General features: G+C 45.7%; 1 protein-coding gene across 1 annotated transcript in view; it reads left to right on the top strand.

The window, feature by feature from the left end:
• The first annotated feature begins 447 nt into the window (after positions 1-447).
• wnk4a (WNK lysine deficient protein kinase 4a) overlaps positions 448-26,699 on the top strand; it is a 61,866-nt gene continuing 35,614 nt past the window's right edge. The window contains 1 exon segment of the mRNA XM_048234064.1: positions 448-1,576. Coding sequence (XP_048090021.1) covers positions 983-1,576 — 594 coding nt within the window. The 5' untranslated portion in view covers positions 448-982.

Genomic DNA, 26,699 nt, shown 5'->3' on the forward strand with positions numbered 1-26,699 from the left:
TATATATATAGTCTATTCTATCGGCCCAAAAGGTGTGTCGGCCCACCGGGAAAATTCCCGGTATGCCAGATAGCCAGTCCGCCCATGGCAAGAGTGTTCAAATGCTAACGCTTTTTTTAGACCATTTATCATGTAGGCCTATGCACACTTTTAACTTAAATGTTTAACTCTTAACATTTAACTTCCTTTCTTTTACTTTTAAAAGGAAAATAAAGAGCTGCTTGAATTCACATGCTGTTTCAGCTAATTTGAACTGAGTTCAAATGCGCAAAACCTTAAAAAGCTTTCTGAAGCTTAGAAACCATCTAGCCACGGTTATCATCCCACACAGCAAAGGCTCTCTACTGACTGAGCGCAGTCTCTATAACGTCCGGTCTTTCGGTGGTGGTTTGGTTTGGGGGCGTTCCACGGGTTAGCTGTGACCACAACATCACAGGTGGGAAGGGGGCGGGGCCGCGCAGCTCGTGTACGCGCAGTGGGAGCTGAAACCCAATAGAGTAGAGTTGACAGTCGGAGCCAGAGGAGTCTAGGCTGCAGCTGCGCGTCCGCACCATAATATAACCGAACATAAATACTCTGAGGTGCACGCACAGTCCAAAAATTACGCAGAGAAACAGAGGACTGTTCTTTTTTGTTGTTGTTTTTCTATGTTTTATTTTTTTTTGTATATTCCGTTTACTATTTAGGGGATTCACGTGAGTTTGTGCAGTATTGTTTTCCCTAACTATTAGGATTTTCTATAAATTGTGTATGCTGTTATTCCACAGCGTGTTGAAATTGGACGGATATACCTGTTTTGTGTACGCCTCCTCCGCCTGGTTCATTTTTAATAGTGTTTTGATGTTTGGATAGTTCTTTGCACAACATGTTCCCGTGCAGCATAGTGTTACCGTGCGTTGGATTGTCGCTGACTTCAGACTAATCAACCATTCCCAAACTCATCTGCAACTGTAACGACAGGAGAAACAGACCATTATTAACCATGTCACACGCAAAAGTGGAATTCGCTTCCCGCGGCTTCCCAACATTACCTGTTGATTTGGACGAAGACTTCGCGGCACGGGTACCCATGTTGCGCACACACTCTCTCAGCACCAGAAGGAACTCGTACGTGCTTCACAAAATTAGCGTAGACATCGAACCCCAAATATACACTGGGGCACTTTCCAAAGCCTTGTCCTGGTCGGCCGAAAACATACTTGCGCAGAGAAGCACACAAGAGAGGAAGGACGATACTCCGCCGTCTACATCCACCGTCTCCAGGCCAGACGGTACCGTGACCCCCTCGTCTCCCCCGGAAAACTGGGAGATCGCGGAGGAGCCCAGTCCGGTCGCGCAGGCACCGAGCTCGGACTCAGATAATGAAGCAGTGAAAAGCCCGCCAGTGCCCCGTCGGGCGCAGGAGAGCAAGTGGGAACTCGACGAGAAGGAGGACGTGGAGACCAAAGCGGTGGCCACCTCACCAGATGGACGCTACCTGAAATTCAACATCGAGATCGGCAGGGGTTCATTCAAGACAGTGTACAAGGGACTGGACACAGAAACTACAGTGGAAGTGGCCTGGTGTGAGCTACAGGTAAAACCTGCATGCATGGTGTTCTTAGCATACTACTGAAATGTGATGTGAACTGATGCGAGTGATTCAGGGGTTAACTTTTTGTGAATTACAGAAGATAGTCAAGCCATCTCCATAATTCTAGAAATGCTTTTTCAAATGTTGCTGAGTGTGTGTGTGTGAAAAAGGATACAGAATGATTAATGGCCTTGAGCCAATGCATTGTTTGCTGTCATGAACATCTCAATCACACACTCAGACAGACAGGCGTTTCAGCAGGTGGTCTCTCTCTCTCTCCCATGCACACACACACACACACAGCACACAGGCAGACACACACAGCACACAGGCAGACACACACACACACACACACACACAGTTGGCAGCAAGTGGGCCATATGTGTGTGAAATAGTGCTTTAAGGGAAACCAGCCCTTAATCCATGTCACAGGATGACCTTGAACACAGGAGTCTGCAGAGCACATGCTGAGCACATGTAGTGTTGTCAGTGATCTGATGATGTCTGTGTTTCTGTTGTCTTGCCCCCCAACCAAAACACACACTCTCTCTCTCTCACACACACACACACCATACACACCAACCTCACAGCACATTTAGTTCAATATGTGTATGTTCACTTTCCTAATTATTTTCTGTATTGAATACTTCTAAAGGACATGAGGCTCTTGAAACTGAAACTGTTGCTGAAAGTGTGTGATAGCAGGCAGTATTTGAGCATACACACACACCTTAACCTATGCACACACATACACACACGCACATACACAGCCTAAACCTACAAACACACACACACGCATACACACACACACATAGCCTAAACCTACAAACACACACACACACACACACTGGAATCAGTGCTCACGTGCGGCTGAGTTGTGTGAACTGGGGGATTAGATGAATCCAGTGAAGGGGATATTCTGCCATGTTGTCTTCACCTAACCCTACTTCCATAACTCTTCCTCTTTCTACTTCTCTCTCTCTCTCTCTTTCTCTCTCTCTCCTTGACTCTGTCTCCTTCTTTCATTATTGCTCTACCTCTCGCCTTCCTCTCATCCCAGTCTTTTTTTCTCTCTTCTCTCACTTATCCCTTCCCTCTCCCTCTTTCTCTCACTCCCGCTCTCCTTTCATATCAGTTCAGTTCTTCTCTCCTCCCCCTTTCCTTTCCTTTCCTCTCTCTCTCTCTCTCTCCATCTCCTCCCCCCGCGCTGCCTCGGTGCAGTCTGTCGGTCGTGTAAAGACTCTTAGCTGACAGCTTGAGTAGAGTCTGTCAGGTTGTCTCTGGCTGCTGCTGCCACCGCTGCTGCTGCCGCTGCTGTTTAGAGAGACAGGCTGCCCAGGAAAGGGAGAGACAGGGTCAGGGGGCCTCTCTCGCTTACGCACTCCCCGCGTCCACTCTACTTTGCCTGCTGCCCCTGGGTGTTAGGGGTCACAGGTCGAAGAGGACGATAGACAGATTTGTGTGTGTGAGTGTGTGTGTGTGTGTGTGTGTGTGTGTGTGTGTAGGTGGTTGTGTGCATGTGTTGGAGATAGGAGGTGTGTGAATAAGTGTGTGTGTGTGTGTTTTCTTTAGGATTACTGACTCTCAAGTATGTTTGTGTGTGTTTGAGAAAGAGAGAGAGAACATACAGAAGTGTTGGGGAGACAATGATTTCACCAGCCCGCCCGCAGTTCTTCCTTTTGCTATAGATCAGAACAGCTTCACTGTGCCTCTCTGCTTCTTTTGGGTCAAACTATGCACAATGCACATGCACAAAAAACATTTAGAGGCAAATGTTTTCTTTATTAAAGTTTCCTTGATGGTTGGTTGGTCACATTTGTATGTGTGAAGTTGGACCTTGAAATGCAAGACTTTTGCTTGGTTCGTTAAATTGACCTAAGTGTGTTTGCAGTTGTGGGTCACGAGGGCCCCAGGCCGGACATCCCACCTGACCCAGGTGTCAATCAGTCAGTCAGGTGAATGACAGGTGTGTTGGACGAGACCTCGACAGACCTCTCTAAGAGCAGCCACATGCTCGTGCTGCTAATCTCTTTAGCTGATAGTTAAGTTAGCCATCGGCTTTTCTCTACCGCCAGAGAGTAGATGCAAACAGCTAACAGTCAAATTCCATGTGTGTGTGTGTGTGTGTGTGTGTGTGTGTGTAATCATCAACACACAGTTATAGGTTATCGCTTAGTGTTGGACACAATCCCCTGCCTTGTCCCACCTGAATGCACTACTCGTACCTCATTTGGTCTGTTGTGTGGCAGTTAGCCCAGCAGGGTGCAACAAATGGAGCTAGAGGATGGGTTGGAATGTCCGCCACGCATACGTAGCCTACGCACCCATTTCCCGATCCCACCCCATCTCTCTCTCTCTCTCTCTCTCTCTCGCTCGCTCTCTCGCTCTCTCTCTCCCACTCGCTTCCTGTCTCTCTTCACTGTATAAAGGCAAAACACCCTAACCCATATTTATTAAAACGTCAAGATGCATAGCACTAACAAATGTTTATACCAAAGACAGACAGTCATATTTGACAGACTTAGTCCTTTTCCACGGTAAGCTCCCAGGCTCTGCCGTGTTGATCTTTGGCCAAGTGAGGCTTCCCTGAAGGTTACGAGGCACACAAACACACACACACACACACACACAGGGTTACTAGGCTTTCTAAGTAGCCTTATAGGTCAGTGGATGACTTCCTGACTTTCCAAACAAGCGCTGTCTCTCCTCTAACAATCTAATCTCCTCTAACACACATGCACCACACACACATGCGCGCGCACGCACGCACACACACACACACGCACGCATGCACGCACACACACACACACACACACAGTGTGGAGAGTAAGGTAATCACCTCTAACGAGATTGAGGGGGGACGCGAATGAACGCCGGCAGAATGGCGATGACATCAGCAAGATTGGGAGCCAAACGTGAGCAGGCTGCTTGCTCTCAGCTGATCCTCATTTATGAGCACACACACACACACACACACACTCCTGTGAAGGAAAGTAACAATATGGAAGCATCAGTCATAAATCTACCATAACATGTTTCATCATGCTTCTCTAGAGAGAGAGAGAGATGTTCTATATGCTAGGGAATCTTTGGCAACACTATTTTCTTTTAAATGGTCAAACCAATAAAGCTTATTGAATTGCATTTGCATTGGACTTAGAAAACAGGTAGATAGTTGTGATAGATGGAACATAGGGCAGGGAGAAAGAGAGAGCGAGAGAGAGAAGAAGGAGAGAGAAAAAGTCAGCGAATGAGAAAGAGAGACCAGTGTTGGCATCTACTCTGTGATGTTGCTTTGGCAATATTGAGTGTGTACAGTTATGCTAATCAAGCCTGTTTGAATTGAAATTGAATTGAGAGTAAGACAAAGAAGATAAGACAGAGAGCAGGGGAGGAGGAGAGAGAGGGAGAGAGAGGAGGGGAGAGAGGGAGGAGGAGAGAGAGAAAGCAGGTCTTTTAAGACTTTTCTTTCACATCATCCTCCTCTCCTTGTCACCTGAGGGCAGAGAGCTCTGGCATCGGCTCAAGCTGTGCCAGTCAGGTGCCAAGCACACCCAGGGGTCTTACAAGGACAGTACGGTACTCACTCTCCTCTCCTCCTCTCCTCACTTCTCTCCTCCTCTCCTATCACCTCCTCTCCTCTCTGTACTTTCCCCTCATTTCCCTTCTCTCCTCCTCTCCTCTCCTCTCACCTCATCTCACCTCGTCTCACCGTACATACCAAACCTCTCCTCTCCCCTTTTCTCCTCTCTTCTCCTCCTCTCCCCTTCTCTCCTCTCCTCTCTCCTTTTCTCCTCTCTTCTCCTCCTCTCTCCTTCTCTCCTCTCTCTCCTCTTCCCTTCTCTCCTCTCCTCTCCCCTTCTCTCCTCTCCTCTCCCCTCCCCTTCTCTCCTCTCTTCTCCTCCTCTCTCCTCTCCCCTTCTCTTTCAGGACTTGTAGGTAATAAAAACATTCCTTTGTGAAGCCTGTGCAGTTACTTCTTGTCATTAGTGATCAATAACCAGCACACAACACGCCTACCCTGCAGCTTGTAAATCACGACTTTGATTCCCGTTCTGAGCATGTGTGGGCCAACTCTCACTGGCGCGGCGCCAGTCCCGAGGCGGAGTGCCGGGCGGGTTTTGCTCCTGACGACGACCACATCGTTCCCCCTCAGGGGCATCAGCGGCATCTTAGACAGGCATTAATTACCCCTCTACCACCCAGCACCACGCCTCGGCCTCCCGCCAGAGAGCCTCGAGGGGGAGGTGGACGAGCAGCCACATCGGTACAGTTATGAAACTCCGAAAACTGCTAGAGAGCTGGATTGGAGCCAATTCTGGGCCAGAATTTACTTGCAGCTTTGAAATGTGTGCCTCGGCTTCATGGGCGGATTATGAACTTTCGGGCCCCTGGGCCCAGATGTACAGTATTAAGGGCTCCCCACTAATTGTCGTATATGTGGGAGGGGGGGTTTGGGGGTCCTCCCCCAGAATTTTTTTTATTTGTTTGATGCATTTTGGGGATGGCCAATACTAAATTCAATCAGATTCATAGCCTACATCCTGATTTGTTGATTTTGAGGCAATGATTCCATGCAAAGGTTTGGGCTTCAGGGCCCCCTGACCCCTTGGGCCCCTGGGCCTGGGCCCAGTAGGCCCGTGCAGTAATCCATCCCTGCTCGGCTTGGCCCCCATTTGGGTGTGTGTATTGGTTGGATTTTTGTGCGCTTGTTGCAGACAGTTGTGACTAGACCGGTTTTAACACAGGCATTTGAATTTTAAGAGCTCACACGCACACACACACACACATACATACACACAAGAAACAACAAAGCACCAGCGCACCTCAGTTGATACAAACATACTGTATGTAGCCTGCTTTGTGTTGACTGTGCCTGTGCCTTGTACTAGCCTGCGCTAAAACATACGAAGTCACAGCACCTCAGACCAAAAGGTGGACGTGCTAGCAGGGAGGCTAGAACCAATGGGTGCTAGCGTCTGTTGCTAACGCAGCTCTTGAAGGAGGTGTCATGAAGGAGGCTCACTCACTGCATAGCTACTATGCCTGCTGGCTACCATTACACCTATTAAACTCTGAATGATTGTTATTTGTTCTTATCAGTGAACGAGAGGCGCACATACATATAGTCACATTTCTGCTCATTCTTTTAAAATTACCATAATCACAGATTGCTCCTCTGTGCAGTGTGGCAGGTTTATGATGTGTGTGTGTGTGTGTGTGTGTGTGTGTGTGTGTGTGCATAGAGACTTTCCCACATGAGTCAGGATGATGTTGTAGTGTCATCAGTGATTTACCTGCCTAATCATGTCAATGCTGGCGAGCAGAGGCATCTGCACCTGTCCTCCTACCGTGTTTCCGCGGGAACGTGTTTATGTAAACAAAGGGCCTTTGATGTGGTAGACACAGGGCTGGAATGTGCAGTACTTTTCCAACAGCGAAGAGCGTGTGTGTGAGATGGGCGGGGTGGGGGGTGGGGGGCAGAGAGTGTGTGAGTGTGTGCGTATACAGTATGTGTGTGTGTGCGTATGTGTGCGTATGTGTGTGTGTGTGTGTGTGTCACTGTCCAGCATTGGTCAGTTGGTTGCTTTCTCAGGCCTGTGTTTTATAGTGTGTGTGTGTGTGTGTATACACAAATGTTCTCGTAGGACTGTGTTTGGTGTTGGTGGGTCCCTGAGTTGTTTGTGGACATTCTCGCCAGTAAAGTTCAGAGCAGCGGATGCACACACACACACATACACACACACACACACAGCGCGCACACACAAACACAAACACACACACAAAGATCTCTTCCAGTGATTTTTCCCCTCTGCTCTGCTTTGCGTTTCTGCCACTAATACATTTGCATGGCTCTCTGTCTATTAAAAGTATTTCATGCATGATTGGCCTTGAAGTTACACATTGCAGTGTTACATTCTTGTTGTTGTTGTTGTTGTTGTTGTTGTTGTTGTTGTTGTTGCTGCTGCTGTTGCTTGGAGCGTTTTTGTAAAGTATCTTCGTCTGGACCTGTAAGCGTTTCTTCTCTCTCTTCCTCCCCCTTCATGGTAAAATCATGAGGCGGCTGCTGCCGGTGTAGAGTTGCTCCTCAAGTCCTTAAGCAGAGGTCACTCAGGCTCACGTTAATTAAGAGTGCTGACAGGAAAGAGAGAGAGAGGGAGAGAGAGAGAGAGAGGGAAGAGAGGGAGAGAGAGAGAGAAATAGGGGAGAGAGAGATATAGGAGAGGGAGGAGAGAGGAGAGAAGGGGGGAGGGAGAGAGGGAGGGAGGGAGGGAGAGGGGAGAGGAGAGAGGGAAGAGAGGGGAGAGAGGAGGGAGGGAGGGAGGGAGAGAGAGAGGAGGAGAGGGAGAGAGAAAGAGAGGGGGGAGAGAGAGGAGAGGGAAAGAGAAAAAGAGGGGGGAGAGGGCAGAGAGGGAGAGAGAAAGAGAGAGAGAAGGAGAGAGAGAGAGAGAGAGAGAGGAGACCCATTAGACCCTGATTAGTCTCTGTCTGCTGTCTCACTATTGTCTCGTTCTGGATCCTTAGTCGCTAATTCTCTGAAATCAAGACCTTAGGAATTAAGACCAAAAGCAGCTCACGCATCTTCAAGCTGGTCACCTTGATCCAGATCCTTAAGCTGGTCCCGTATTGGTCACCTTGGTCCAAATTCTCCAGCTGGTCTCATTCTAGCCCATAATGGCCCACTGAAGCATAGACTGTGTTAAGAACCCATACCTTGTCTTTGTGTCTAGAAAGAGTTAAAACAAAACTGTTCAGTGTGTTTTTTTCCCCAGACATACACTGGAGAAATGTTAAATTCCTAGTGCTAATAGGTAGGGGATTTCACACAGCGGCCAATCAACAATCGAACCTAATTACTGTCCAAACCAAAATCACTAACAAATCAACAAATCTAAACCAGAATTGTGATGATGAGAAATGCTAACCATCGATGTGCTCATTATAAAGGGCCCTTTGCTTCCGTCTGCTAAAGCACATACAGAGTGTCACCTGCGTTAAGCCTTCCTGTTTGTATGATTGGTTATGTGCGTGGCAATATTCTACCCTTCTTCCCTGCAGTGTAGATGAGCTGGACATGTTGCCAGTTTTTATGTTGATGCTGCAGGGCATTTGTAACTATCAAACTTGCACTAAGACTTCTTGGTGCCGCCGCCACTGCCGAGGGCTTAGCTGGTTTTTCATATAAACTAAGCCTTTGTGTGTTTGTCAATTATCCCACAGTCTGTGTGTGTGTGTGTGTGCGTGTGTGTGTGTGTGTGTGTGTGTGTGTGTGCATGTGCGCATGTGTGTGTGTGTGTTTGTCTGTTTGTGTGTGTTACAGTATGTGTGTTTTTTTAACGACTCCTGGAATTGTGTTCTTAATGAGCTTCTGCACCGCAATGAGCAATACAAGAAAACAATTACACATTCAGTCAGTGGGCCACAAGAGCTTTATTGTGTGTTCCTACACACCCCAACTCGAAACACTCTCGCTGTTTGCCCACTCACCCTCACGGTCCGATAAAACAGGAAAGCTGTGGCAAACCAAACTCCGTCAGGCAAGATGTGCCAGTTACATTCTGTTCCCTCGTTAGCTAGCTAGCGTAGCGGGGTGGGCACTGCATGTGTTTACTCTCTGTGAAAAGTGTTGTTTACAAAATGGAGTGTTCATGCAACACCATGTGGGTGGACGACGCTAAAATGTGGAGTTTTGCCATAAGCACCAAGACTAGTGTTACTGGTGACAATATACAAGGTAACATTTGTCCACTTGTCCCTTAGTATAGACCAACAGGGTTAGCCCACCACTGGCATCCAGGTGTCAACTGCACAGTAAATATTCTATAGAACAACATGGGTATACATAGTAAACAAATTCAACACGAAATTCCACAGGGTAAGCCCACTATTGAGTTTCCATAGATACACATATGACAGAGAGCTTGCCCATCAAACGTCACTTGGCACTGATAAATGACCACCGCAGCAGATAGAGATCAGCACTCAGGATGGTCTCTCAGCCGTGGCCCCCAGACGTAACTTTATTGAGCTTGCTAAATTAAGACAACAGAAGATAGAGATCAGCGCTGGAGCTGACCCGTACTTCGCCGAGTTTATTTCTCCTCCCCAACACCTGAGCCAGGGGTTTGTTTCTGCCCCTCTCTCAAAAGCAAACTCTTGGCACCGCCAGCGCTACCTGACAAAGGGCACTGTTTGTCTGCTCTGGGTTGCTGTAGTGGTGAAAGGGACTTGCTGCTCTCTGTTGATAAACCCTTGTCCTTATGCGGAGGCCCCATCGAGGCCATTGGACCACTGTATGATGAGTGAGAACGAGAGAGTGAGGGGACACCATGTTCCATATGGTAACTAGGGGTTACACATAGGGCAATTACCATAACGAGTATAAGCTAAAGGTTACCTGATCTTCCTGTAATTACAGTCACATAGCCCCCTAAATACTTTCAGCATGTGGGACTATGTGTTTTTTCCTCTCCCTCTCTCTCCCTCTCTCTCCCCCTCTCTCTTTCTCTCTCTTTCTCTCTCTCTCTCTCCATCACTCTCTCTCCCTCTCTCTTTCTCTCTCTCCATCACTCTCTCTCTCCTCTCTCTCTCTTCTCTCCCTCTCTCTCTCTCTCTCTCTCTCATCCTCTCTCTCTCTCTCTCTCTCTCCCCTCTCTCTCCCTCTCTCTTTCTCTCTCTCCATCACTCTCTCCCTCTCTCTCTCTCTCTCTCCATCCTCTCTCTCTCTCTCTCTCTCCCCCTCTCTCTTTCTCTCTCTCCATCACTATCTCCCTCTCTCTCTCCCTCTCTCTCTCTCTCTCCATCACTCTCTCTCTCCCTCTCTCTCTCTCTCTCTCCCCCTCTCTTTTCTCTCTCTCCCTCTCCCTCTCTCTCTCTCTCTCTCTCTCTCTCTCTCCCTCTTTCCCTCTCCCCCCCCCTCTCTCTCTCTCTTCTTGTTGTTGTCTGGAGGTTATTTATGCTCCATGTTATTTAAAAGTCCTCATATCAGTTTTTGCCTTTGCCAGCATACATACATGCTACACACACACACACAAACACACACTGAAATTTTAACTCACACATGCACGCACACACTCACACATGTTTATGAATTACTTATCAGCAGCTGCCTGCTGGACCTACTTTTCTTTTCAGAGGAACAAGAAAATGTGTGTGTGTGTGTGTGTGTGTGTGTGTGTGTGTCTGTCAGTGTGTGTGTGCATGAAGACTGGGTGGGGTTGTCACAATGGTCTTGAGATATGCAGCTTCCACCCACCCCCAAAAGCTAACATGGTGTGTGTGTGTGTGTGTGTGAGATCTCTGTATTTGTGTGTGCCCACTGTCATAAGGAGATTACTGGCTTCTCAGAATTTGTGTGTGTGTGTGTTCAGTTTATCATTTCTTTACTATGATTAGATGACAAGGAAACAGAGGCATGACCTTGGACATTCCTCTGTAGAAAAATGACAACATCAGGTCACAGTATGTTGTTCTTGCCACTGAAGCACTAGCATCAATTTCATAAAAGTGTAATCTTATAAACCAAATATTCAGAGGCTACATGGGAACAGACTTTTCCAGGCCACTGAAGATAAAACTATATAAAGGGAATGTTTTTTGCCAGCGACAGAAACATTACACACCAGATTCCAGTTAATTAAATCTACTCGGCCTTGATCTCAAATGTTTGGTTTCTCGTATGTGGCTTCCATTTCTGGGTAGTCATTACGGTAACCATAGCCACAGCAACTCTCTAATGGGTTACATCACCGATTGTGAAATTAGGTCCAGTTGAAAAGGATACCCGCGATTAGGGTTGGGCACTGAAACACGGTTGTAATATGGCACCGGTGCCGACACAAACGGTAGTAACTGCATCGAATAACAACGTGGATTTCGGTGCCTCATTTCGGTGCTTAAATAGCGTTTTTAATTGAATTTATTTTTTATAATGAGGCATCACTGCATGTCATGCGCCATCTCTAACGTCTTGCTCTGATAGCAACACATCCAGATACAGTTAGCTAACATAACACTGGATGTATAAACCAGAGGGGCGAGTGGACAGTGTTTGACAGCTTGTGTGAGCCCAAGTAGCTTACTTTAAAGCGATATCGCGAGCTCCTGTCAAAATCTAGCAGTGGGCCTAACTACACGCAAAAGGCTATGAAACAACATCAACAGTAGGCTAGCCTATACGTTACACAATATCCTTGATAATGCGCTAACTGACATTTATTTGAAATGTTATCAGCAAAGTTGTAAGGTGAAAACTTTCACGGTGTGTTAAACAACATAATGGCATGATATTAATCTTTCATGTGCATGAGGCCCATATAGCATCACAATGAATGTGAAGATCATGTTAAAAGTTAGCTGGCAAAAACATAAATATGTAGGTTACATACCTGATGTCACTGACCTGTCAAAGAGGCTACTGAAACCATCTTAAGACGTTACCGCTTAAATAAACTCAGTTGACTGATGTTAGCGATAGCCATAGTTGCTGTTAAAATGCCTACTAGGCTAGCGCTGGGAATCTAAACACTTCAACACCGTAGCCTAACATGTTCAAAACTACTGCGTGTTATGGGTTAAGACATGACATTTCTTGAAGCATTTGGGAACACACTGAATTAACTGTAAAGTAGAGTCCCTGTTAGATTAGCTTGCTTGCAAATGCCGTTGTCCATGACCTGGCAGTTTTATGGCAAGCGATTTTAACATACCTTATGGCAAACCGCCTATACTGGGTAAACTTGAAAGCAGAGCTTACCATTGTGTGTGCATGCATGGCAAGCTGTTTTAACATTTAAATGTATTATTCAGAGGGAGCAATGAGATATTGATAGTAAATTGAATATAACAGTTAAATTTCATGTTCAAATTTGTCTTATCAATAAAAAAAAAGCAATTCATGCTTTAGACCATTTTAATTTAAAACATTTTAAAAACAAAGTACCGGTTCAGGCACCGCTTCGGCACCGGCACCGCTTTTAAAAGTATCGATTTAGCACCGGTATCGGATAAAACCCAAACAATACCTAACCCTACCCGCGATGCATGACAGCTGGCGTTATGAGATAGGAAAATCCATATCTCTTATCAGCGGCATCCATCGCTGCCTGAAGAGGACATGCCAGTGTCATGTCCCACTGGAGCGCAACTGACTGGAAATGACATACTTGAAATTGAAATGGGAATTAGAATTGCAAATTAGAATGGCCTGCCATTGTTCTTCCTTCAAACTGACTCTGGCACATTCTAGAAGTTGTGCCAGAGAGAAAGGATGTGGACGAGAAATTGAAAAAGAGTATTGGTACAGTAGTGTGCAGTGTCCAACGTTAGTTGTTGACTTATGAAAAATTAATCGGTAAGGAAAACACCTAAAAATTCTTGGATTACAGCTTCTTAAACTAAAATGTCGGACTCTCTGACTGACCGTCTGTGGGACAGGGTATGGTCTCCTCTCCTCTCTTCTCATCCATTTCTCTCCTTTCTTCTCTCCTCCTCTCCCTTCCACTTTTCTCTTATTTTCTCTTCTCCCCTCGCCACTTCTCCTCTCCTCTGTTCTCCTCTTTTCTCGTCTCTCTTCTCTCTTCCTCCCTCTCTTTTCTTCTCCTCTCCTCTCCTCTTTTCTCTTCTCTCCTCCTCTCCTTTCTTCTCTACTCCTCTCCGCTGCTCTCTACTCTTCTCCTCCTCTCCTCTCCTCCCTCCTCCCCCATCCTCACGTCTCTTCTCCTCTACTCACTTCTCCTCACCTCTCCTCTCTTTTCCTCTGTCCATCCATCCATCCATCAGTCTTCCTGGCCAGTGGATGGCAGTGGCTGGGAGGGTGTTGGTGGAGCCAGCCCCATCTGGGGGAGGGTAAGAGATGAGGGAATGGAAGAGGAAAGCTGGAGAGAGAGAGAGAGAGAGAGAGAGAGAGAGAGAGAGAGAGAGAGAGATTTATCGGCGTGGTTTTAATCAGCCAGCTTCCCCGAGGTTTGGGACATTGCCTCTCCTGTGGAGGTCTGCTCAACCCAAGGGTGGGGGAACAGAGAGAGAGAGAGAGAGAGAGGCAAAGGAGGCGAGGGTGCATGTATAGAGGCCGCCAAGGAGGCAGGGAGAGATAGAGATGGATAGAGAAAGAGTGAGAGAGAGAGAGAGAGAGAGTGAAGAAATAAGTGAGAGAGAGATAAAGATGATGTAATGCTAGATAATTGGGTAGGTTGAGAAGAAACAGGAAAGGGCCGGAGCGGAAAAGAGAGAGAGAGACAGAGAAGGACCTGAGAAAGAGAGATAGAGGAGATTTGAAGAATGAGAGATTGATTAGGGGAAAATAAACTCAATCAAATCTTGAGTGGAACATCTTATTGGAGCACTGTTTTGGCTCTCTTTTGTGAGTGGTTGAAGAGTCCATGGTCGTATCCAACAATGAGGCCAATAGAACACTGTTAGCCGTTCTGGAGCTGAGACCTGGCAGGCGATACGGTATTCCCTGAGTCATCTTTATGATGGTACTTATGCCCAGCCACTGGCCTATCAATAAATCCACATGGACCGTCACCAAATAGGCCACAGAGAAGAACAGTCAGATTTTCCCCCCTTGTAAAATATTTATATTTCAGATGAATGAGCCTATTGATATTTTCACTCCTTGTATATTCGACTAGATAAGTGCCAGACTTCTCTTTTTGACTCTGCGTCCAGCTCAGATTTGGTCAGCTGGTACATTTTCTGGCAGATCTCCCAAATCGAAGAAATTAATTCTACAAAATTCATGTAGGTTAATTTTTACACCTTATACTGTATGCTAACATAGTTTATTGTTATTATTATTACTACTATTATTATGCTTAATGTAGGCTTTACAACTTTTATTTTTAACTAATGTAATGTCCATATACTGTATGTCGTTTGGACAAAACATTCTGCCAAATAACACTATAGACAAAAGCGTACACATAAACATAAACAAGCAGTGTGTTTCCCCATAGTTATGGCCACCGTCATGTACAAAATCCTAGAAATAAAAAATACGTTTTAGACATGGTCTACCATGCACGTTGATGGCTATTACAGCATTTTAGTATGACATTGTACAATTGTACAGGGAAAGTATAATTACTATAAGTTCTACAGTATATAGACGATTTCCATACAGGCTCTGTGACCGTGTGTCTGAAATAGACCTGTGGGGAAGAATAGAGTTTGTTATCTGATAGTGTCCCCTAAAGACAGCCGAGCGCTCTGACTGGCAGCAATTGTTTATTTTGACAGGAGGCTCAAAGTGGAGCTTGAAGAGGATTCTGGGAAACACTTAGGTGCAATTAGAACTAATACACAAGAGTGTATTCACCAACTGACTCTGCCATTTGGAGAGGCTGTTTGTAATGTGGGGGTCGCTCAACCATCTCCGTCTGACATCCAGATCTTTCCCTCAGTGTGTGTTCACATATTTCGCAACCTGTTCGCAACCTTTCATCTTGGAGCTTTTTTGTTTATGCTTAAAATGTTTCGATCCAACTACTCACACCCCATAAAACTCTGAGACGGCAGTCGTACGTGCTTCTCTGAGGACCACAAGCGCTCTCTCGTATGCTAAGTAGGGATATGGTGGTCGCCCTTTGAGGTCAGGAGGAATGTATATTTTCCATAGCAACCAACTGGCCCGCGCTGAAAATATGCTTTTGGAAATGAAAAAAGTGCATTTAAGTGTATGTGTGTATGAGCGAGAGAGAGAAAAGAAAGATTGAGTGAGAAAATATACAGGGAGAGAAAGAAAGAAAGAGAGAAAAGACACAGGTTGAGATGAGAGAGAGAGAGAGAGAGAGAGAGAGAGTGAGTAATGGAAACCACATTTGAAAAATTTGAAAACAAAACAATGGAGGCAGCGTTCCAGAATTCTCAGCGTGTGCACCATGCGGTGTGCCTTATCTGAGCTGAGGCTGGAGCACAGCAGATATGTGGGTGAAGACAGCCCATGCATCTGCATGCAAGATAATGGCAGCACTAAAATGACCTGTTTTCTTTTGTGTATGTTTGTATACACGAGACGTGTGTGTGTGTGTGTGTGTGTGTGTGTGTGTGTGTGTGTGTGTGTGTGTGTGTGTGTGCACCTAATCTTTACTTTTTGAGTTCTTATTAAAGTTATGGCAACTTGCAAAACATGTTATACTTTGTGTATTTTTGTGTGTGTGTGTGTGTGTGTGTGTGTGTGTGTGAAATGTACAAAAGACATATACCCAGACAAAGACCCAAATAAGATGATATGTAAGCTTTATTTAAGCTTCCCTTGATGTAAAGCAGCCCTGGTAACTGGTCTGTTGGCTTCAAAATAAAAGCGGGCCCCATCATCAATAATAGTAAGCCAGTGATAAGGAAGAGAAGTGTAGGGGGTAAAGGGGTCTGTCTGACAGGTTTGACAGACAGGCCAACAACGCTGGACTCTCACGGCTGGATTCCTGTGACACTCATCAATCATGCAGAAGCCTGTCTCCCCTGCAGACTCTCACTTTCCATGCAGGACAGGCTTAATACAGACCACACTATCATATGGAAGAGAGAGAGAGGGGGGGAGAGAAAGGAGACATAGAGTGATACAGACAGAGAGATTGAACATAAACATACAAACCATTGTCTTACTCTCTCACAACATTACACAAACACATACTGTACAGTACAACGTTAGAATTCCCAACTTCCAATTCCATTCCCAGTCTACACAATGACTGCACAATGCACGTCAGTGTGCAAAGCCCCCAATCATCTTCAGTACGTGCCATCATCATCACCACCACCCTCATCATCAGAAGGATAAGGTCTTTCTCAGTAACTCTCTCAGTCCCAACGAGTCAGAGGATTGTGCTAACCCTCATTGACTCAGATGTTCACTCTGGTCCATGATGGTCTGTCTGTCCCCTAGCTGCGCCCTCTGCTATAGGAGCCAGTCTTGGTTAATCCAATAGCACAAAATGTCACGGCCTCTAAACAGATTGATTATGCTCCAGTATGATACAGAGTAGACAAGGAAATTGAATCAGGTTTCTTGTGGCCCTACACACTGTCCATTATATTTACACAACTGGCTTCTTCGAGCAGAGCCCTACAAATAATATCATTGATGGACTGGTTGACCTCGATGCATTTTTTTTCCCTTCTAAATTTCACTTCACTAGTAATAACTTGAAAAGGCCTCTGAGAAACCAAGCTACAAATATCTACTAATATAAATGTCTTGATGCTATCTTATAGCAAGCCCCTGTGTATTTCCCGTTAAGGAAGCCTGGAACCTTCTACTCATTACCCTCTGATGAACAGGATGTTCTAGAACTATTAGATTTGGTTACTTGGCACAAGGAGGTCATTGGTGCCAGGCTTTTTTTGTGGAACTTTTTGTCTTATGAGGAGCAAAATAACTTTTTAAAAAAGGTTTAGGTTAAAAACCTGAATGTAAACAAAATGTGTTGCCATGGTGGACGTGTTCTTAATCACTTTCTAATGATTGCCCTTCTATCTCCAGAGCAGAAGGTTTTTCCCCCCTGCTTTTACTCTTGTATCTTTTACTTTTTTCTTTGTACTGTATCTTTATTTTCTTCTACCTTTGGCACTTCAATAGGTACAGCTATCTGTAAACCATCTCTCTCTCTCTTTCTCTCTCTCATTCTCTATCTTTCTTTTTAACTAACCTTTTGGCTTCCAAAGCCTGGGCCCAGGCTCTCAAAAGCTGGTACATATAACAAAGCTCTTGTCAGCCCCCCCAACACCACCACTCCAACCCCCCCACCAAACCCTGAGCTGGTACTGATGGAAAGAGCCTCTCAAGCCAGTGGAAAGACTGAGGAGAGGCTCATGATCAGTAGCTTGTGCTCGAGCCGAGACACGACGATGTCGATAAAAATAAATAAAACGTGCGTTGTTCACTAACTCTTTTCCCTCCGTGACTGCCAAGCGTTGACTCATATTTGCTCTTTACAGAGAGAGTCCTGAGGTCTAGTGGTTGTCCATTGTCAGAAATTAGGTGGCGTTAGATGGAGGACAAGCATCTTTTTCGGTCTGTCATTTACCATGAAACCTCTTATCCCAGCATAAATACTGTAACGTCAAGTCAAGTCAAGTCAAGTCAGTGCCTTATTGTGCAATGGAACATCGCCTGGAACTTGGATTAGTGCTTAGGCTCATACAGTACAGACAGACAAAAAATACAGTAAGACAGCGTACACAGCACAAGGCATCAACACAACACACACAAATGCAAATGGATAAAATACAACATTTGCTATAAACGTTTTAGGTCAATAGGTCATTTGGGGTTTTATTCACCTGCAAGTAGAAGAATGTTGAGTCCGCACACCAGAATCTGCTCCTTAGCGTTTTTTTATTTGTAGGCTATATCACCATGTGACGTTTCGGGCCCCAGCCCTTCATCAGACACATGTGGTGATATAGCCTACAAATAAAAAAAAAAGGAGCAGATTCTGGTGTGCGGACTCAACGTTCTTCTACTTGCTTGTGCCTTCCTGTCCAGCACCCAGTACTCAACTACTTGTATGTGTGTGCTGCACTCTTGAACTCTCATGGTTTTATTCACCTGCCCATGTAAATTGCTATCAGCTTTACTGTCCTGTGTTATTTGATTGGATAGTGTGTCTCCTGGAAAGAAGACTAAAATTTAGTTACTGGTAACACACTTTACACTCCACAAAGTTACGTCAGGAGTGTTATCTCATTCATTCAAACACACACCTTCACACATAAACTCTTAAAAAAAAAGATTAGCCTTGTAAATATAACCCAGTAAAATCATCATGTTGCGTATTTAGGTTATGTCAATATGTAGGGTCAAGTTTAGCCCACATAAACTTAACACTGACTCACTGAAGGACAAATATATGTAAGCTTTTTTCTTCTGCTTATACATGTAGTTATTTTGAGGAGAGCGCAGACAGGAGTACACTCTGTTCATTCATACACTCATCCTTCAGCAGGTGACTCTCTCTGTCTCTCTCTCTCCCTCCTTCACTTTCTTTCTGTCCTTTTCTCTCCTTCCTCTCTCATTCACTCTCTTTGTCTCTGTCTCCATGTGTCTCCAAGTCCCTTCTCTCTTGCTCTCTCCTTCGTCTCCTGTCTCTACAGCTATGTCTGTCATCCTCTCACTTCTCTCTTGCTCTCTCCTTCGTCTCCTGTCTCTACAGCTATGTCTGTCATCCTCTCACTTCTCTCTTGGTGTTTCCCCCCTTCCCCTCATCCCTCCCTCCCTCTACCTCTCTCTCAACTCAACTCTCAAAGTGCTTGTCTTTCTCACACCCTTACCCATGGTCAATCCTGCTGTGAACAGAACATGTCCCTCCAGATTCCCGTCTCCCCCCTCCACGCTCTCTCTAATCTCCCTCTCACACCCTTCAGCCATCTCTCCCTCCTAGCCTCTCTCTCTCTCTCTCTCTCTCTCTCTCTCACACCCTTCAGCCATCTCTCCCTCCTAGCCTCTCTCTCTCTCTCTACTCTCTCTCTCACACCCTTCAACCATCTCTCCCTCCTAGCCTCTCTCTCTCTCTCCCTCTCTCTCTCTCTCCCTCTCTCTACTCTCTCTCTCACACCCTTCAACCATCTCTCCCACCTAGCCTCTCTCTCTCTCTCCCTCTCTATCTCTCCCTCTCTCCCACACCCTTGCTCTCTGTCAGTCCTGCTGTGTGAACATGTCTCTCTAGATGCCCATCTCCACCCACACATTCTCTCTCTCTCTCTCTCCCTCCCTCCTTCCTGATCCCCTCTCTCTCTTTCTTTCTCTCCCTCCCTCTTCACCCCCCCTCTCTCTCCCTCTCTTTCTTTCTCTCTCTCTATCTCCCTCCCTCCCTCCTCACCCCCCTCTCTCTCCCTCTCTTTCTTTCTCTCTCTCTATCTCCCTCCCTCCCTCCTCACCCCCCTCTCTCTCTCTTTCTTTCTATCCCTCCCTCCTCACCCCCCCTCTCTCCCTCTCTCTCCCTCTCTCCCTCTCTCCCTCCCTCCTCCTATGGCCCCTGGGTATTAAAATAGCCCTGCTATCTAAGCTGGATGGTGTCCAGAGTGGGTGCTGTGTGCTGTGTTGGGCTGTGCTGCTGGTGCTGCGGCTTCTACCGTGGCCCATGTGAGCAGGACAGGAATAGCCTTCACACACCGCAGGGGCCCGACGGGGTGAAGTGCACGCACACACCACACACACACACACACACACGTAGACATAAACACACACCGCAGCGGCCCAACGGGTGAAGAAAAACAGAGCACGATAACTCAGACTGGTGTGGTGTTCGAGCAGGGTGTCAAGGTGATGATACATAGGGGCAACTTTTTTTTTTAGCGATGTTGCTGGGCAACCACATAACCAATTCCATTTATTCTGATTGGATGATCATGATGATTTGCCTACTGATGATCTCCAGAAAAGAAGTTGTTGCCCAATATCAATGGGAAGGTGCCAAACCCACAATAATGAGAAGCATTGCCCAGCAACATTGCTCAGAAAGTTGCCCTAGGCATCATCAGCTTTAACTACACCATGGTCACAGACTCGAAAACAAAAATCCAGAGAGCTAAAGCTACTGATACAAACATACAGGTGCAGAATGTTAAAAGCCACTTTGGCTAATGCTGATAGCTAATCGTGAGCAAAAAGCTATAAGCTATAGGTCAATGACAATCCCCAGCAGCTGAATTGAGCTTCTATAAGCCAATTAATAAATTAGTTAATTAAAAGCCTCACAGCTACTGAGAGAAAGGCACATCTGTGACATCTGACCCTATTGAGATATTTATTGCACCTGTGCATGAATGCTCATATACTTTAATGGAAAGGACCTCAAGTATGGATGCAAAACAACAAACAAACAAATCTTAAAGAAGAATTCTGAAACTTTTTTCACACATAGATCCTTGTTTCTCGATATCACCAAGTACTGTCGGTACGGAAAAAAAAAGTTTGATTTGTTCGATTTGCTGCAGCCAAAAGCTAGAGCAGCCAGGCAGCTACAGTGCTACACTCTGGGGGAATGATTTTAAAAATAGTTATAATAGTTTATAAAAAGGTATAATAGTGTATAATAACGCTAGGTAATGTAAGCACAAAAACAGTTATAATAGTTTTAAATAGTTATAATAGTTTACTGTAAGCCAGTTAGCTAAAGTACCTCCTCTCTTAACACATCAACCCAATACACAACATGCACTTACAATGCACTTCCTTAATGTGTCGATGTAGGGGCACATATGTCTAACACATATGGGTTAATGTGGCGAATATACTGTATATCGGTGAACATGGACATGACTCTGTGTGTGTGTGTGTGTGTGTGTGTGTGTGACCATATGGGCATCTGTGTGTGAATGGCCTGGCTGTCTTTCTGACAGTCTTATCCCTGTCGTGGCCTCTGGACCCACCTGAAGTTAGCCTCCTTCCCAGGGCCCTAGAGCCCGCCATGTTTGACTCTAGTCAGCTATGGATAATGCTATGGGTAACACAAGGGTTAAGACTGTAGTCAGCTATGGATAATGCTATGGGTAACACAAGAGTTAAGACTCTAGTCAGCTATGGATAATGCTATGGGTAACACAAGGGTTAAGACTGTAGTCAGCTATGGATAATGCTATGGGTAACACAAGGGTTAAGGAAGGCTATTGTCATTTTGAATGACGTGTTAAAGACTCACTCTGTTTAAGCACAAATTTTAAGCAGCTACTTTATAAGTTTATAGCCGCTTCTGAAAACATGGCATATCCCTGATGATAGCTTTCTGGCTTACTGCATACCGAGTCCTGTTTCAGTTGGTGGAGGCCAGCTTTTCTGTGTGTGTGTGTGTGTGTGTGTGTGTGTGTGTGTGTGTGTGTGTGTGTGTGTGTGTGTGTGTGCCTGGTGTTTCAATTTGTCCAAAATGGTAAAGTAAAATGAAGTAAAAATGCTTTCCCCTCTGAAGCTGCATAGGAGTTTGATTCAAATTGAAGTGTGTTTCTGTGTTTGTGTGTGTGTGTGTGTGTGTGTGTGTGTGTGTGTGTGTGTGTGTGTGTGTGTCTGTCTCTGTGTGTCTGTCTGTGTGTGTGTGTGTGTGTGTGTGTGTGTTTGTGTGTGACTGTGAAGGTAAACCATAGACCTTTGTGTGACCTTGTGTACTTTAAGCTCAAACTGTCTCATGTTTGGGACCAGCCCAAGTGGGACTCCATCAAACCCCCCTCTCTAAGTGCCCTGCTTTCCACTTTGTTAAATACACGATGTTTATCTCCGCTATCCGAGAACGGACAACCCACCAGCCAGTACGGCTGGAGAGGGCCAAGGAGAACTGTTGTGATATTTCCAAAGTTAAATGGATGGGAACTACTCTCAGGTTCTGGTCCCAGGTCTCTCTGAGTGGATCGGTGTGTGTGTGTCTGTGTGTGTGTGTTTCCGAGCTGAATAGATTGTGCTGACCCAGCCGCTTGCGTGTAATGACCCCGACAGAAACCCTGCTTTCCTGGTTCTTGTGGAAATGTTCTCAAACACAAAGCAAGGCAAAGCAACAGGCAAGAGCTTTAAATCAGTAGTCATCTGGATTACAGTAATTTAGTTATTTGATGTAAAAGTGACATTTAGCTGACATTTAGACTGATTAATGTTGGCTTCAGATGCTGAGTAAGGGGCCTTACTCTTCTAAATGAACAATTCACCTGTTGGAGGACACCTAAATGGATGTGACTCTAAAACGGATTGTGATCCATATCTGAACCAGGTCTGGCTATTTCCTAGTTCCTACTTCCTGGTTCCTACTTCCTACTTCCTTTACCCTCCCAGCTTTCCTTTACCCTCTCAGCCCTGACTGTGAAAAAAAAGACCTCTTTCGATTTTTTCGAGCCCTGACACCCATATGACCAGTCGGGGCTAATAAGCTGGTATTTTGAAAACATTCATTCCAACACTCGTCAAGGCCGACAGCTGCTGCCTCGCTCGGATCATGTAGGAACACCAACATCACCGGGAAGCTGACACAATTGTTTCATCATTCAGCTCAACTTGACCGGAGTGTGTGTGTGTGTGTGTGTGTGTGTGTGTGTGTGTGTGTGTGTGTGTGTGTGTGTGTGTGTGTGTGTGTGTGTCTGTGCGGGTCTGTCCCTGAATCTCCATCTCCATCTAAGGGGATTAGACTAACCTTGCCTGGTCATGCAGCTGTCCTCTGCACTTTCCCCCCAGGAGGGCAAGTGGCCCTGGACTGGACCAGACTGGGGAGGGGGGGGGGGGTCTGCCTCTGCTTCTGTACCTGGGTGCTAACTCAATTATATTATGTCCAATTATCATCAGTCATAAAAGACACAGACATTTCGATTTACCTTTGTTTGTACTTTAAGAACTCAAATTAAACCAGAGAGATAGTGTAAACAGACAAACAATGGGTAGAGGGTAGTGGTGTTGGGTGGGATCAGCAAGAAACCTGCTGGTCTAGACTGTCCCTTACTACCAGCTTCTCCCCTACAGGGATGGGAGTTGCAGCCTCTGCTCTACCTCCATGCCTGGGGGCGCCACCTAAGCTAGGCTAACCCACTTCCATGCTCTCCTAACCCTTAAAGGCCCGAATATAGTCCTGCGTCGGTGTCCCGCACCCACGATGATGAGAATTGTGTCATCAATGTGGCATGCTGTTCGTGTTGTGTGCCTCCCAACATATGTGACCGCACGTCTTTCGAAGCGCGTAAATGTGTAATGTTCCTTAAGGTCGTACCATCACAACGGTGTGACGGGAATGTTGGAAAATGAACGTTCTAAAGAATATCTGGGTTGATTGAATTCAATATGGAATTTTAGAACCTTGAATTGTTGCGGAACGGAATCTTATGTTAGAATGTTCAAAAACCCACACCTTTAAGGGCTAATGTGATTAGGAACCCTTTGAGCTCAGAGACACGGCTGACACCAAGCTTATAGGCTTCAGCTTATAGGCTTCCACTGCTGCTGGACGCAGCTGCTGACCTGGTTAGATGGTTTACTGGGAAGTTGGGTATGTGGGAATGTTTAACCTGAGGAAGCCTTCCCCTTACCCAGGCATACCTTTGGCTAACTTTCAGAAAGACCACCCGGCCTGGACTGTGTGCAGCTTGCGGGTGGGTCAGAGGAATGTTGCTTGTAATGCAAATGTTCCATAGAATTTACAGACTTACATGAAGCATACAGTTATGATTTTTTAAGTTCTTTTACAAACATCTAGGCAATTAAAAGCACTTAGCAAGTAGAAGGTAGAAAGGAAGAAAATTAATCAGTACATTGAAAATACACACAATTAAAGGCAAAGGAGTGAGAGCCATGTTTAAAGGAGAGGTGTGCATATTGTCCCATGGGAAGTTAAGCGTGTGTTAGGGTGTATGCTGTGGCAACATTGTGTTGTGCTGTGCTGTGCTGTCGCTAGTGGGGCGAGATGAGATCAGCATTGAAAACAAAGCCCAACTGGGCCTCAACATGAGCTCACTAGCATCTCATGCTAGAACTGCTCTTTCTTTCTTTCTTTCTTTCTTTCTCCATTTCTTTTGCTTTATGTGCCACTGGCTATCCTCATCCTTTTCTTTTCGCCCCTTTTTCCCTCTCTTTGGCTCTGTCTTTCTCTCTGCCACTTTCTCACACATTTAGTCTATCAACCCTTTTTGCTCCTCTCCGCCTCTCCCCCTTTCCCTCCCCCTCCCACCTCTCTCTCTCTCTCTCTCTCTCTCTCTCTCTCTCTCTCTCTCTCTCCCTCTATTTCCTTCTCTGGCAGTTGTCATAAGACTGCTGCTGACGGTTAAGCGCTAATGCTAGCAGCAGCCATGCTCTTTACCATCAACAGTACTTATATAATCTCCGACTGCATGGCAGATGGCCAAAACATAGTCAACCTTCCTGAGGGGCCGCAAGCGAAACCCCCCCAACTCAATCCGCCCGACATATTTATGTTCTCAGAAATTCTAAGAATAAGAACTCCACAGGGGTATGCAAAAGGGAGGTGGAAGAGAAACAAGGCCTTCATCACCAACATCATCTTTCTTTTCCAAACTTTGTTTTTATTGTTTTCTTGAGATAGCAACACATGAAAACAATACGTAATGGAGACTCGACAAAGTATCATCATCTTTCTTCATCCTCCTCCTCTTCTTCCTCTTCTTTGCTCTGCTCCTCCTATTCCTGCTCTTCTTTCTCCTCTCTCTTTCTCATTCCTCTCTTTCTTTATCTTCTTCTTTCTCTCGCTCCACTTCCATCCAGTAGCTCTCTGCCATCGCCACCCTTTCTGGATCAGTACGTCTCTCAATCATCAGTCAACCTGACCCCCCACACAGTCATACACACACACACACACACACACACACACACACAAGCGCGCGCGCACGCACACACACACACACACACACACACACACACACACACACACACACACACACACACTCACTCACTCACTCTCTCACTCACCCTCTCACCCTCTCATACACACGCGTGGAAGAGCACATTCTCTGGTATGCGTATTAAGTTACGGTTTGTTCTTTGATCAGCATGCGTGTGCGCTTTCCTCTGTGACCTGGCTGGACAGAGATCCGACAAAGTAACCAGAGTCACACAATGTTCTAGAAACCACACAGGACAGACTGCCGCGACCAAACCAATACACATCTACTGTGTGAGAGAGTGTCTAGAATGATGTACAGTGTTGAAATAGATTAGGTATGTGATATAGTATAAGTATATATGGAAGTCGCATGAAGTTCTTATTTTTAATTGGCAGGAAGTTCTGCAATATTTATACACAAAGGGACTTACTCTAAATGTTTCTATCAAATATTCAGGAGTGCTATGACCTAGAATCTTTGGGCAGCAGATGGATCTATGCTATGACTTCATTCATTGTTATTGTTATTTGATATCTGCACGTTTTGGTGTTCGTTATCCCTTCGACACACTCAGAGTACACTCTGGTCTGGGACACGTGCTTGTCAGTCTGTCTCCGTCCATCACATTGGTTAATAAGGATGTTGTGTTAATTGAGAAGTGCCTTGTGGATCCTATAACGTGTGTGTGTGTGTGTGTGTGTGTGTGTGTGTGTGTGTGTGTGTGTGTGAGTGTGTGAGTGTGTGTGTGTGTATGTGTAAGAGATACCGCCACAAGGTCTGCTGGGAAAGGGCTTAATGGAAGATGAATGTGATGATAGTAAACAATGTGTACTGAATGAGTAGGGGGAGTGTGTAGTCCGTGTGTGTGTGTGTGTGTGTGTGTGTGTGTGGGGGGTGTGTGGGAGAACATTTCGTTCCTTGTGAAGGTATGAAGAGGTCTTTGTGCTTGTACAAGAAAAAGTTTTTTTTCTTTCTTTGGTCTGTCATATAGGGCTTGATGGGTAAAATGACTGAAAATAGTTTTGTGTGTAAGAGAGTCCGTATTGGTGCCAGATGTGAAACCTCAGTGCTGTTCTGCTCGGGTCTCTATTTGTTTTTCTTCTGTCCATATTGCAATGGTGCTGGGCATTCTCACGCATACACACACACACACACACACACACACACATACTGTACACACACACAGTGTAGGCATACACATACACTCGGACAGTCTCACACACAAGCCACGCCATTTCATATTTAACCCCCCCCACACACACACACAAACACGCAAGTACACACACACACATGCACATACAGTGCACACACACACACACACACACACACACACACACACACACACACACACACACACACACACACACACACACACACACACACACAGACACACAGACAAACTTCATATGCATACATACAGTCAATCTCACACACACACCCACACACACACTCACACACACACCCACACACACACTCACACACACCCACACACACACTCACACACACACCCACACACACTCACACACACACTCACACTCACACACTCACACTCACACTCACACACACACACACACACACACACACACACACACACACACACACACATACACACATACACACATAGTAATCTTGCAGCAGGATATCCCAGCGGCCTCTTCCTCTCCCCTTATGTGGGTCACTCAGAGTTACTGATGACTCACCGCTGTGGTAGCCAGACCCCCACAGACCTCAGAACTAGGTATATGAACATGAGAAACACAGCAATGTATGTGTGTGTGTGCATGTGTTTGTCTGTATGTCTGTGTGTAAGAGAGACTGTGTGTGT

This window comes from Alosa alosa, chromosome 22, assembly GCF_017589495.1.
Source record: "Alosa alosa isolate M-15738 ecotype Scorff River chromosome 22, AALO_Geno_1.1, whole genome shotgun sequence".
NCBI classification, from domain to species: Eukaryota; Metazoa; Chordata; class Actinopteri; order Clupeiformes; family Clupeidae; genus Alosa; species Alosa alosa.